General features: G+C 41.5%; 1 protein-coding gene across 3 annotated transcripts in view; it reads right to left on the reverse strand.

The window, feature by feature from the left end:
• LOC309358607 (C-type lectin domain family 10 member A-like) overlaps nt 1-12,401 on the reverse strand; it is a 90,477-nt gene that overhangs the window by 7,777 nt on the left and 70,299 nt on the right. Inside the window, exons 1-2 of one of the 3 annotated variants that reach the window (XM_081891957.1) lie at nt 2,205-2,334; nt 1,037-1,326 (exon numbers count right to left, since the gene is read on the reverse strand). In XM_081891957.1, coding sequence (XP_081748083.1) covers nt 1,037-1,121 — 85 coding nt within the window. In that variant the 5' untranslated portion in view covers nt 1,122-1,326; nt 2,205-2,334. Of the gene's footprint in view, nt 1-1,036; nt 1,327-2,204; nt 2,335-12,401 lie in introns of those variants that run through there. The other 2 variants (XM_081891958.1, XR_014163493.1) reach the window with 2 other exon arrangements.

Raw genomic sequence — 12,401 nt, forward strand, 5'->3', positions numbered from 1 at the left:
GCAAGATAATCCCTGCTGCTGGGAGGGCTGCGAATGGTGGGAGGGCCTCCAGAGACCTTCCCGCAGTCCAGAGTTTGCCCTCCACTGCCGGCAGGAGGGCCCCCATCCCACCCCCGAAGCGCAGAAGAAGTGCCGACAGCAGGAGGCCCAGCAGGCCGCAACGCAGCACCAAACCCAGGCGAGGACCCCTCCCATCCAATGACTATCATCAGTGCAGGTAAGAAAAAAATAATAATTTTAATTTTTATTGTCTACAACACTGCCTTATTTATTTCACAGTACAGTGCATTGTTTATTATGGGACACGGGTGGCACTGTGGGTTAAACCACAGAGCCTAGGGCTTGCCGATCAGAAGGTCGGTGGTTCGAATCCCCACGATGGGGTGAGCTCCTGTTGCTCGGTCCCTGCTCCTGCCAACCTAGCAGTTCGAAAGCAAGTGCAAGTAGATAAATAGGTACCGCTCCGGTGGGAAGGTAAACAGTGTTTCCATGCGCTGCTCTAGTTTTGCCAGAAGCAGCTTAGGCATGCTGGCCACATGACCCAGAAAAACTGTCTGTGGACAAACGTCAGCTCCCCCGGCCAGTAAAGTGAGATGAGCACCACAACCCCAGAGTCATCCGTGACTGGACCTAATGGTCCCTTTACCCTTTACTTTTTACATTGTTTATTGCTTTCATTTTATGGCTCAATGGTCTCGTTAGATAGGAAAATTCATATTAAATTGCTGTTTTAGGGTTTGTTTTTAAAAGTCTGGAATGGATTAATTTTATGCAGTGTGCATAGGAATTCATTCATTTCCCCCCGAAAAAATATTCATTCATTATTATTATTATTATTAAAAAATCAAGACCCCCACAAAGTCTGAGGGACAGTGGACCGGCCCCCTGCTGACCTCTGGTCTACACATCTCACAAACGTCTACCCACCCCAGCACCTACTACTTGAGGCAACTGTCTCATTCTGCCTAATTGTACATCCATTTCTGACTGCACACACTAAAGGAACACAAAAGCCAGCAGCAAAGAGTGGGCTCACCCCTGGGGTTTCTATGGGGCTTAGTGGATCTCCGGCACCTAAAGAGCTGCGTGGGCTTTCTCCGCACTCCTCCCTGGCACAACATGACTGGCTCCACTCCCTGCCCATCTCTCCATAAACTTCCCTTTCCTGTGCATTCCTCTACTTTATGAGAAACCTCAACCCATATGACTGTGCTGTATACAGATCACCAGTTTCCTTTTCTTTTCTTTTATGCTTCCTGGACACTGCATGTCTTCTGAATGCTGTACTCTTTGCAAGCGCTGGCTTCCCCATCCTCTCAGTTTTGTCTGTGAAACAACAAACTAGAATAAGACAACAACAAATATAGAATAACACTATGCGCACATTAGGTACAGAGTGGCATCTATCATTCTATGACTCTATGATTCTATCAGTATTAGACCATCAGTCAAAAAGTTGTTGAGTCCAATGTAACTGAAACATCTTTCTTTTTCTTATGCTGGATCAGTCTCAGTTTTAAACCAAAAGAGATGTTCTATATGGATTCCAAGGCATTTTTGAAAATTGTTTCAGGTAATGTAGCACATTCATATTTTGCATCCTATCCCTCTCTAAACTCCTGGACATCTAGTTTACAGGACTCCAGTAAGATGTTCACCATTTGACAGATCGTGTGGGATCTGTGAAGAGAATCAGAACTTACAGGGTTAAACAGTTCTGAGTGACGTCTCACATTCTGAGGCGTGGCTATGTTCACAGAGGGGAGTGTTTTCTCTGTGTCTTTTCTTCCTTTCGCTTTTGCAGCGAGGCAGCAAGATGTGCGCTCTCTCGCCGGGTGATTTAAGAGTTGTTTTCCTACACGATTAAAGACTGTAAGAGATAAGCGAGTACGCTTGAGTGTGTTTGAGTTATTACACACACACATAGCAACAATTTCTACGCTGCGGAAACTCTGCTACAGGAAGCTGACGGAGAGCTATCCCTGGGGGTCCAGTGGGGAGCAGAGCGCCAGGGAAGCGTGTGGACTCCATCCAACAGCCACAGGATCTATGAGGTCTTCAGATGTTCCTGGCTGCCAGTGCCCTCCATCACAGGAATCATGGTCAATAGTTGAGGGTGATATGTGTTGTAGACCAATAACATCTGGAGGGCCACATGTTCCCCACCCTTGATGGAAGGTATATACATTTAATTATAGAACTACCTCCTGATCATCAGAAAAGATGGCGTACAAGATCCAGTCTCAGTGAGATGCATGTAAATCCAATTGAATCTAGCAAGATTTTGGAGACCATGAGTTGGAACTGGAAAAGAAGCAGAGGGGAAGCTGTTACACAGGCTCTCCAGGTGTGGCATTTTGTTTTCTGTTTGCAAAGACCCAGCCTGATAGCTGATGCTGTGGCTTTTAAAGAAGAAACCAAGAGGGCTGCTGTCTAATTCCATTTTGAAGCCATCTGAGCTAGCAAATGGGATTGCCAAAGACTTGTATTTTCTGATCATGATCTGGGACCAGGCAGGAGATTGGGGCCAGGGTGGGGCTGGCTTAGGCCTTACCTTACCATGGATGGCACCTCCTTCCTGGCATCAGGGTTGGTTTGGGGCCGCACGGGTGGTGCAGCCTGAGGCCCGCTGGGCCTCCCACAGTCAGCACCTCTTCCACGGCTTTGGGGGTGGGATGAGGGCCACACAGGATGGGAACATAATTACATCAAAGGATGGGAATGCAATTACATCATGAATTACATCTGTTGCCAGCGTGGCATGAGACCTAAGCTATGGACTATATAAGGGCCAGCAGCTGAAGGAGACAGTGAGACCTTGATACATTGTTCTATGTTCCATTCCAGAATAATAATAAATAATAATAAATTTTTATTTGTACCCTCCCTGACTGGAGCTGGGCTCAGAGAGGCTAACATCATATAAACAATACAATATGCATAAAACAAGCAATCAATTAAAATGCATCCAAAAATTAATTCAAATCAATTAAAATTAAAACTGGACAAATGATGATCCTCAAGTTAAAATTGAAAGCGCTTAATATTCGCCAGGACCAACTGTTTCCACTGATATTATAAAGACCTGTGAGTAGGCTGGGAAACCTCCTTCATGCTTATTCTTATACAAAGAGAAAATGAGTCAGACTGAACCCAGACCAAAGGCCTGGAGAAACAGCTCCATCTTGCAAGCCCTGCGGAAGGATGTCATATCTTGCAGAGCCTTGGTCTCTTGTGAGAGAACATTCCACCAGGTCGGGGCCACAGCCAAAAAGGCCCTGGCTCTGGTCGAGGCCAGTCTGATCTCCCTGGAGCCCGGGATCTTCAGGGCCCAGAATGTGAAAAGAACAACCATCAGCCAGTCTGAAGTGTCCCAGATAAGTCTTTCAAATCTCCCTCAGCTGGGGAGATATGTAGAACTGTACCTATTCTATCTGTATTGCGATTATTGTTGCCTAAGATTTTTTGCTTATTGGTTATATTGCAATTTTGTAGTTTATTCCCGTTGCTGTTGGCTTTATATTAGACTCCATTCTATGTTGCTGATCAATTTCTTTGCTAATGTTTACCAATTAATAAACTTTTGTCTCCACCTAAGAGTCTGTCCAGTGAAATCCAAAGGACCTCTTGCTTGTTTGGTGGTTGCCATTGGTCAAATAGCCATTAGGGGGCACTGGCAAGAGAGCACCTGTAGACAGCCCTAGAATGGACCACCACTCAGTTTCATTGGATGAACCTGAGTTCTAGTATTTAAAAGAGAAAAATGATCTGTAGTTTCATAAACCTCCTGATCATTCCCCTCTTTGTGACCTTTTGGCCCTGGAATAGGGCCCTAGAAATATCACAGCTCATAATGAATGTTTTCCACCCTCCAGACCTTTTTCTGTTTGGATAACTTGGTGCTGTCATATACCAATCTCTTTTCTTCTTAAGGGTGCTTCATCTTCCCACTGGCTAAGAACCACCTCCCTTGTGATGTCAGGGATTCCAGAACTCCTCCCATTTAGCATTCTACATAAGGCATAAACCCAGCAAAATGTTTCTTTCAGATCTGTTATGCTACTTATTTTTCCAATCCTTGCTGCAATTGTATACATAAACAATTTTATAATTATATGTTATCATTGAAAGGTTAAAAGACTATTATCGTTACAGTAAATCATTGGTTGTTTAACGTAATCCATTCCAGAAGCCCATTCAGCTTCGACAAAATCTTCGACAACCAAGGCACAGCTTTCAATTGGCTGCAGGAGCTTCCTGCACGCAAGCGGAAGTCACACCAGACGTTTGGCTTCTGATAAACGTTCAAAAACCGGAAGACTTAATTCTGGGTTTTCGGCATTCGGGAGCCAAAACATTCCAAAATGGAGGCATTTGGCAACCGAGGTTTGACTTCATAAGGTCTCTACAACCAAAATAAGCAATAGTGGTGAAAGTAGGCAACCTTCTATTGCACCTTTCATAACTACATTTCTCAGAAAGTATCCCATTTACTATTAAATTTGCGTATTGTTCTGAACATATGGCAGTAATAGCTCTTCCTGTTATCTCCAAATTCCATGATTTCAATTACTTTTCTTAAGAGGACCCAAGATATATTATCAAAAGCCTTTTCTGGGTCCCAAAAGAACATTGCAAATGGTTTATTGATATTTCTTTCATAAAACTCCAAGGCATTTATTACTATTCTCACCTGGCCCTGGCCCCAGCCTTGTGGAACACTCTGTTGCAAGAGACCAGAGCCCTGCAGGATTTGACATCTTTCTGCAGGGCCTGCAAGATGGAGCTACTCTGCCATGCCTTTGGTCGGGGCCCAGTCTAACCCCCCCCCCTTTATAAGGACCTTCTATAAGACCCTGCATGTAGGCGGCCTCCCTAGCTCTTCCAAGCAGCCCATATAAGACCACCATAAATAGTTGGACCGGAGGGCTGCCATCTGATTTTACTTTGATCTTAATCTGATTTTAAGCTGTATTTTAATTGATTGAAGCTCTTAATACATATTGGGAAATACATATGATAACTCTTATACATTGGATATTTAATTTGGATTATGGATGTATTCAAGTTTTGAAAAGATGGCCCTGTTAGAATTTATTCAAGGTTATACACAACATCAATGAATAGGTTTATTAGAAAATGGTTATCCATTTGTAGAACTTGTGTGTATGTGTGTGGTCCCAATTTCCACAGTTGTTTTCCACTGTTTCTCATTATAACTTTCTTGATCGCCCATTCAGGAGCGCCAGTTAAGACTTTGGTGAGATATGAAAAACATGTTTTTTTTCTTGCAATGTGACAAAAAACTTAAAAGCCAGAGCAGATTATGGTCTGTCCTGTAATTACAAAATTAATCATAATTACGTCTACTTCTTCTCATTGCTGCTAGGGAATTCCAGTGGACAAATGCAGAATTATGAACCAAGACTGCTGGGTGTTATTAATATCCCCAATGTCATTCACTATCTGTGTTACTGAGAGCCAGGGCTCTGTCGGTCTGATTACTGGTTTTTTTACATCGTGTAATTCCGGCTTTGCGTCAGCTACATGTGTGGCTATTCTGCTCAGATGTTGTCATTCAGGGACAGTCAAATGACAGTATGGGAAGAAATTAAAATTTTCCCCTTCAAGATAGCACTATTTGCAAACTTGTTACTATTGCTGCTGCTACCAGTTGCATGCAAGGTTCTTATTTCTCAGTGTTGCATCTGGGACCCTCTTCCTATTCTTCACCAATATTATCAGTCTGGAGACCTCATCATTGCTGGCATTATGTCACAGCTTTATATAGCTTCAAGTATAACAACCTTCGAGGAGTCCCCATCTGCTGAACTCTTTGATGATAATGTGTAAGGAGATGTACTTTGCTAACCATATTATACACCTGTAATCAAAATATTCCACATTTGTGATATTGTTGTTTAGTCATTTAGTTGTGTCCACCTCTTCGTGACCCCCTGGACCAGAGCACGCCAGGCACTCCTGTCTTCCACTGCCTCCCGCAGTTCGGTCAAACTCATGTGGTAGCTTCAAGAACACTGTCCCACCATCTGGTCCTCTGCAGTCCCCTTCTCCTTGCGCCCTCCATCTTTCCCAACATCAGGGTCTTTTCCAGGGAGTCTTCTCTTCTCATGAGGTGGCCAAAGTCTTGGAGCCTCAGCTTCAGGATCTGTCCTTCCAGTGAGCACTCAGGGCTGGTTTCCTTCAGAATGGATAGGTTTGATCTTCTTGCAGTCCATGGGACTCTCAAGAGTCTCCTCCAGCTCCAGAATTCAAAAGCATCAATTCTTCGGCGATCAGCCTTCTTGATGGTCCAGCTCTCACTTCCATACATCACTACAGGGAAAACTTTAGCTTTAACTATAATATTTCATCATTATGCACCATTTTTTCCCTTTTAACAGTTCCAGTGTTTATGGTTGAGGGTAAATTTGCTTTATAAACAGTGTCTGTCCGTAGTGAGCAAACACACAATTGTGAGTAGCTCTTTTAAACTATTTCTGTTTCAAAATCAACAGCTTTTAGTACTTTTCACATTATTTGTGTAGAGACTCCCCCCCCCCCGGCCACCATATTTCCCATTTTCAGTTTTGGATTCATTTATTGTTTATCGGTCACCTATGCTGAAAGGAATGGTTCATCACTTTCAAATAGTGAGTTTTAGGTTATCCTTAGAATAATGAGAACTACAATGTCCTCAACTCATTTTAAAAATCTTCCCCCTGATCTTATCAGCAGCAGCAACAGCAACAGTAATGGGATGAGGACTTGTAGTAACAAAAGTAATAATATTAGTAGCAAATATTAAGTTTCTGCCCTAGAAAAATACATGCACATTGCTGTGGGAAGCATGACTCTGAGACACATGTAAATGTGTGATGAATATGTGAAATTTCCAAATGCACAACCTTGATTACAAAATATCTCAGGATTTAACTCAAAATAAATTGCAATTCATATAAGAAAAGCACATTCTATTTTTTGAGTTTTCCAGAATTCAGTAGTAACTAAAGTATTGCTATGTATAGTTGAGTGATGTGAATGCATATGTCCTCCTGCTCAGGGGAACAACACATCCATATTTGTCTGCCAATGTTACCAAACATTCTCCTACACTGGGTGCATATTAATTAATAGAATCATAAAATTGTTGAGTTGGAAGGGACCCTGAGGGTCATCTAGTCCAACTCCCTGTAACGCAGGAATCTCAACTAAAGCATGCATGACAGATGGCCACCCAAATTCTGCTTAAAAACTACCAATGTAGGTGAGTCCACAACCTTCCAAGGGAGTCGGTTACCCTGTTGAAGAGTTTTTACCATCAGGAATCTCTTCCTGATGTTTAGTCAGAATCTCCTTTCTTGTACCCTGAAGCCATTGGTCTTTTTGAGACACCTAGATATCTTTATAGAAAAAGAAAGGAGAGAAGAAAAGAAAGAAAAACAGGAAAAAATAAAATAAAAGGGCTTCAGATTCTGTCTGTCAGTTACATAAAAAGAATGATTCAGAACATTCACTCCACAACGTTCAAGTATTCTCCTTTCCATGAACCAGTATTTTTCCAATCTTGAAATCCAGTTATTGTGTGTTCACCTTCAATTTCAAACAAGTCCAAAAACGGTTCCCAATTTATAATATTGTTAAAAGTCAGCAATAGTTTTTCAGTAGCTAAACATACCAGCTTTGCCTCCAACAATTTCAGCAAGCATACCTCCATATTAAATAACGATAAATCTTTCCCTCTCTGTATGTATAAGAGTATCACATCTGTGAACATACATTGAGACAATATTCAATATACATTGGTCCACACTCAGTTCTTACCTTCAATTTCCACTTCTTGTAGTATTTGCTATGTTTTTCCAGCTTGATCCCATTTACGTTTCCATTTGCATTTCTTCCATTCTTTTTTCACAAAGCGTGCCAGGGATTTAATAGCTTTGTAACCTGGGATCACACCGAGTCGTAGGGAGAGCTCTTTCTCTCTCCATTCCACAGATGCCCAGAAATCTCTCCATGTCTCCATTTATAACCTCATTTATGTTTCCCAGAATCCCAGTTCTATCACTGAGTTGCTTCATTTCTCCATATGCCTGTATTCTCCCAATTCATCAAGTGAGTTCTTCCAGCTCATCAGTTGCTCCTTGTAGCTTTGCCATAGTTTCATCTCTCAGTCTTGCCAGTTCTTTGTTATCAAAAGTGGCTATCAATTTCATTCACCTCTGGTTTAATTTAGTTCTGTGCATTTTTATATATGAATCTCATTTCCAGGTCAGTGACACAACTCTACCAGCACATTATGGCCTTTGTATTTGCTGTAGAGGAGATAAATGAAAACCCCTATATCTTACCCAATGTCACACTGGGCTGCCACATATATAACAGCCATTTCACCGCAGGCTGGACTTATCATGCTTCAGTGGAACTCCTCTCTGGACGGGGCAGACTCACCCCCAACTACAAGTGTGATGGTGAGAGCACTCCAGTAGCAGCTGTTGGGGGACCTAACTCAGACTTATGTCTCTACATGTCAGCTGTCCTGTCTATGTACAAGATGCCACAAGTAAGTTAGGTGTATAGACATTTGCTGGTGAGAAATTTGTCCAAAACATTCTTACCCTGTTTGCTGAGGGAGGTTTGTGTTTTGATTTCATGCAAAAGTTTACAAAAATCACATTTTCTAATGTTAATTGAATCAGTAGAATAAAGTTCCAAAGCAATCAGTACTAGTATGGAAAGCGCTGCCTTCAAGCTGTGTGTAGATATTTGAGTGCTACAGTGGAGAGAAGCATTTCTTCTCTAAACATAATATCCATAAATGCCAGGTAGATAGATTTAGTCTCACCCTTTGCCTGTACAGGGAATGTCTTTCTTTCTTAAGGCTTCAGAAACATGATCCATGATCTGCATTGTTTGAAATGGAAAATGCTTTTTTTATCACCTTAACACAGTATTCAATCAATCAACTATTACTGGCAAATCTGTACGACATAATTTCCTTTAAATCAGCACGCTGTTGTTGTTGTTTAGTCGTTTAGTGGTGTCCAACTCTTCGTGACCCCCTGGACCAGAGCACGCCAGGCCCTCCTGTCTTCCACTGCCTCCCGCAGTTTGGTAAAATTCATGCTGGTAGCTTTGAGAAAACTGTCCAACCATTTCATCCTCTGTCATTCCCTTCTCCTTGTGCCCTCCATCTTTCCCAACATCAGGGTCTTTTCCAGGGAGTAAATCAGTACGCTAGCTGACCTTAAATTTGTTGCACCTAGTTATCTCTCTCTCTCTCTCTCTCTCTCTCTCTCTCTCTCTCTCTCTCTCTCTCACACACACACACACACACACGCACACACACCTGTTCCCATATCTTTCTAACATACACTTGCTTTCTTGTTCTACTCACTGTTCTATTACTAGCATGCCAACTGCATATATACATCACCCAAATTTACAAAGCTTATGTCCAGGGTACCTCAAGGACTGCCTGAACCCTTATATCCCAGCTCAATCACTAAGATCATATGCAGGAGCATCTCTTGTCATTCCATGAGTTGACAAGGCTCATTTGACTACCACAAGAAACCAAGCTTTTAGCGATTTGCACAGTATTGACTCAATTCAGTTCAAGCCAATCTCCTTTATGGGCATAAAAATAGTGCATTGTATATATGGATCAGAACACAACACAGGTAACAAAACATAGTAGGAGGTACTTTGGGATAAAACCATCCAGATATCGTGAGAAGCAAAGATGGCTCTAAAGATCTATAGGGGCGTAATTTCATGGCGTCACTCAAAAATTTTGCCACACTCTCCACAAAAGTCAACAGAGACTCAGCAGGTGTCTTCTGCTTCAACTTGTAAATGCCTGCTGAAAAGTTTTATATACCATCAGTTTTATGTAGGCAGTGAAGAGTCCATCTTTCTACCATAGTTGCCTGATTTCTGATGTTAACTCTTTTTTGTAGGGTTTTTATGGTATAGTTATTATGTCCAGTTATTGTAAAATTATTTGATGTTTTGTATGAATTGATATATATACACCCACCTGCCTTGTACAGTGGTACCTCGGGTTAAGTACTTAATTCGTTCCGGAGGTCCGTTCTTAACCTGAAGCACCACTTTAGCTTATGGGGCCTCCCGCTGCTGCTGCTGCGCTGCCAGAGCATGATTTCTGTTCTCATCCTGAAGCAAAGATCTTAACCCGAGGTACTATTTCTGGGTTAGCGGAGTCTGTAACCTGAAGCGTATGTAACCCGAGGTACCACTGTATAATTAAAAGTCACTTACATCAATACTTTTGCAAAACCACTCCCTTCTAATTCTATTAACCTAATGGAATTATTTTTTGGGTGTGTGTGGGGAACCTTCTTGTCCATAAACATTAATTGAAGAAAAAAAGCCCCAAAATATTTAGTTTTGTTGAAACCTGATATCTTAATGTTGTGACACTCTTTTAAAAATTATTCTCTTTAGCTCATCTACGGCTCTTCTCCTGTGACAAATAGCAACATCCAAGGAGCTTTTCTCCATCAGATGTTCCCAAAGGGGTCTCATCAATATAAGGGGATTCTCCAGCTCCTGCTGCATTTCAGATGGATATGGATTGGGGTGTTATTTCTGGAAGACGACACTGGAGAGATGTTTGTACAAAATGTTCTTCCCAAGTTTGCCGAGAGAGGCATTTGCATTGCTTTTCAAGAAACATTTCCCAAACTAACATTTTCCAGTGAGTTTTATGAAACACTTGAGGAATATTCAAAAGCATTGGATATTATTATGGAAAGCACTGCCAATGTTGTGCTTGTGAATGGTGAAATTCATACCATGATGGTAATGCGGGCCATGCTCAAGCTTCAAGGAACAGATGATATACCAATGCAATCCAAGACAAAGGTCTGGGTTATGACAGCCCAGATGGATTTCGCTTCGTGTTCATTTGTGAAATATTTGGACGTACAAGTCTTCCATGGAGCTCTATCCTTTGCAGTCCACTCAAAGGAGATTCCTGGATTCCAGAAATTTCTTCAGATGAGAAATCCTAACTTGGAAGTTGAAGATGGCTTTATCAGAGACTTCTGGGAAGCAGCATTTGAATGTGTTTTCCCTCATCCATCTCTAGAGAAAGCACACAACAAATGTTGCACTGGGGAGGAGAAGCTGGAGGACCTTCCTGCATCTGTTTTTGAAATGAAGACAAGTAGCCACAGCTATGCCGTCTACAATGCTCTATATGCTCTTGCACATGCTCTGAATGCTATGCATCACCACACAATAAAATACAGAGCAATGGCAGAAGAAGAGAAATGGGATTTCCTAAGTCTACACTCCTGGCAGGTAATGAGAGAGTCCAACATAGGGTTGCCATATGTCCAGATTTTCCCAGACATATACAGAATACTGCAGCCAGCAGAAGTGTCTGGGCGGAAATTGTCAAATGTCTAAGTAATCGGTCAAATGTCAGCAGTGCCGTTTTTGCTGATTTTCCATAAAAATAGCTCAAAAATGGTAGTTAGTTTCCCCCCCTGCAATTTTGCCAATAAAGCTCAACAACTTTGCTCCCAAAACAATTGTTCTGTCCAGATTTTAATGGTTTGAAATATGGCAACCCTAAACTAATAGAGTTTACTATATCTGTGAGTATCTAGAAATTGATTTATGTCATTTTATGTCATTTTGCACCCTATGGTGTTAACTGCTTTGAGAGTTGTGCAGGTGGGATAAAAATATTATAGTAAATGCACTACTAAGACATGGAGGGCAGGAAGGTGTAACTGTTCTCTGGTTTCTTTTTAAAAATAATTTATATCCTTTCCTCTAATTAATTAATCAATTTGTTACACAATCAGTTTCTAATAAGTCCCTTATACAAAAATGACAAAGATTAACCTGCATAGTTTTTTTTAAAGAACAATGAACCATAGCCCTCACATGTGAAATGTAATCAGCTTCTTGTAAATGTAAACTGTTCAACAAATCGTTATGAAATCCATTTTTTATTCTCCCTTTGATCTAGCTCCACAAAATTCTGAGAAGAGTCTCTTTTAACAATAGTGTTGGGGGGGAAGTTTCCCTTGACCAAAATGGGGAATTAATTACTGGATTTGATATAATCAATTGGATTGTGTTGCCAAATGAGTCCTTTATTAGAGTCAAAGTTGGAGCGATGGACACACAGCTTGCCCCCGAAGAAGGCTTCAGCTTGGATTATGATGCCATTGTGTGGCCCAACAGGTTCAACCAGGTAAAGTCCACTCCAGGGATTCTCCATTCATTTCCTCAATGGTCAATAAATGTTTCATTGGTTAAACCCTAAAACAGATATCCCTCACAGTTAAATTAAATGTGGCTGGGAGATCTGGGACCACAGCACCAATCTAGATCATCTTCCAAAGCAATGATTCCAA

The sequence above is a fragment of the Podarcis melisellensis genome (assembly GCF_964234715.1).
Source record: "Podarcis melisellensis genome assembly, chromosome: 16".
Lineage (NCBI taxonomy): Eukaryota > Metazoa > Chordata > Lepidosauria > Squamata > Lacertidae > Podarcis > Podarcis melisellensis.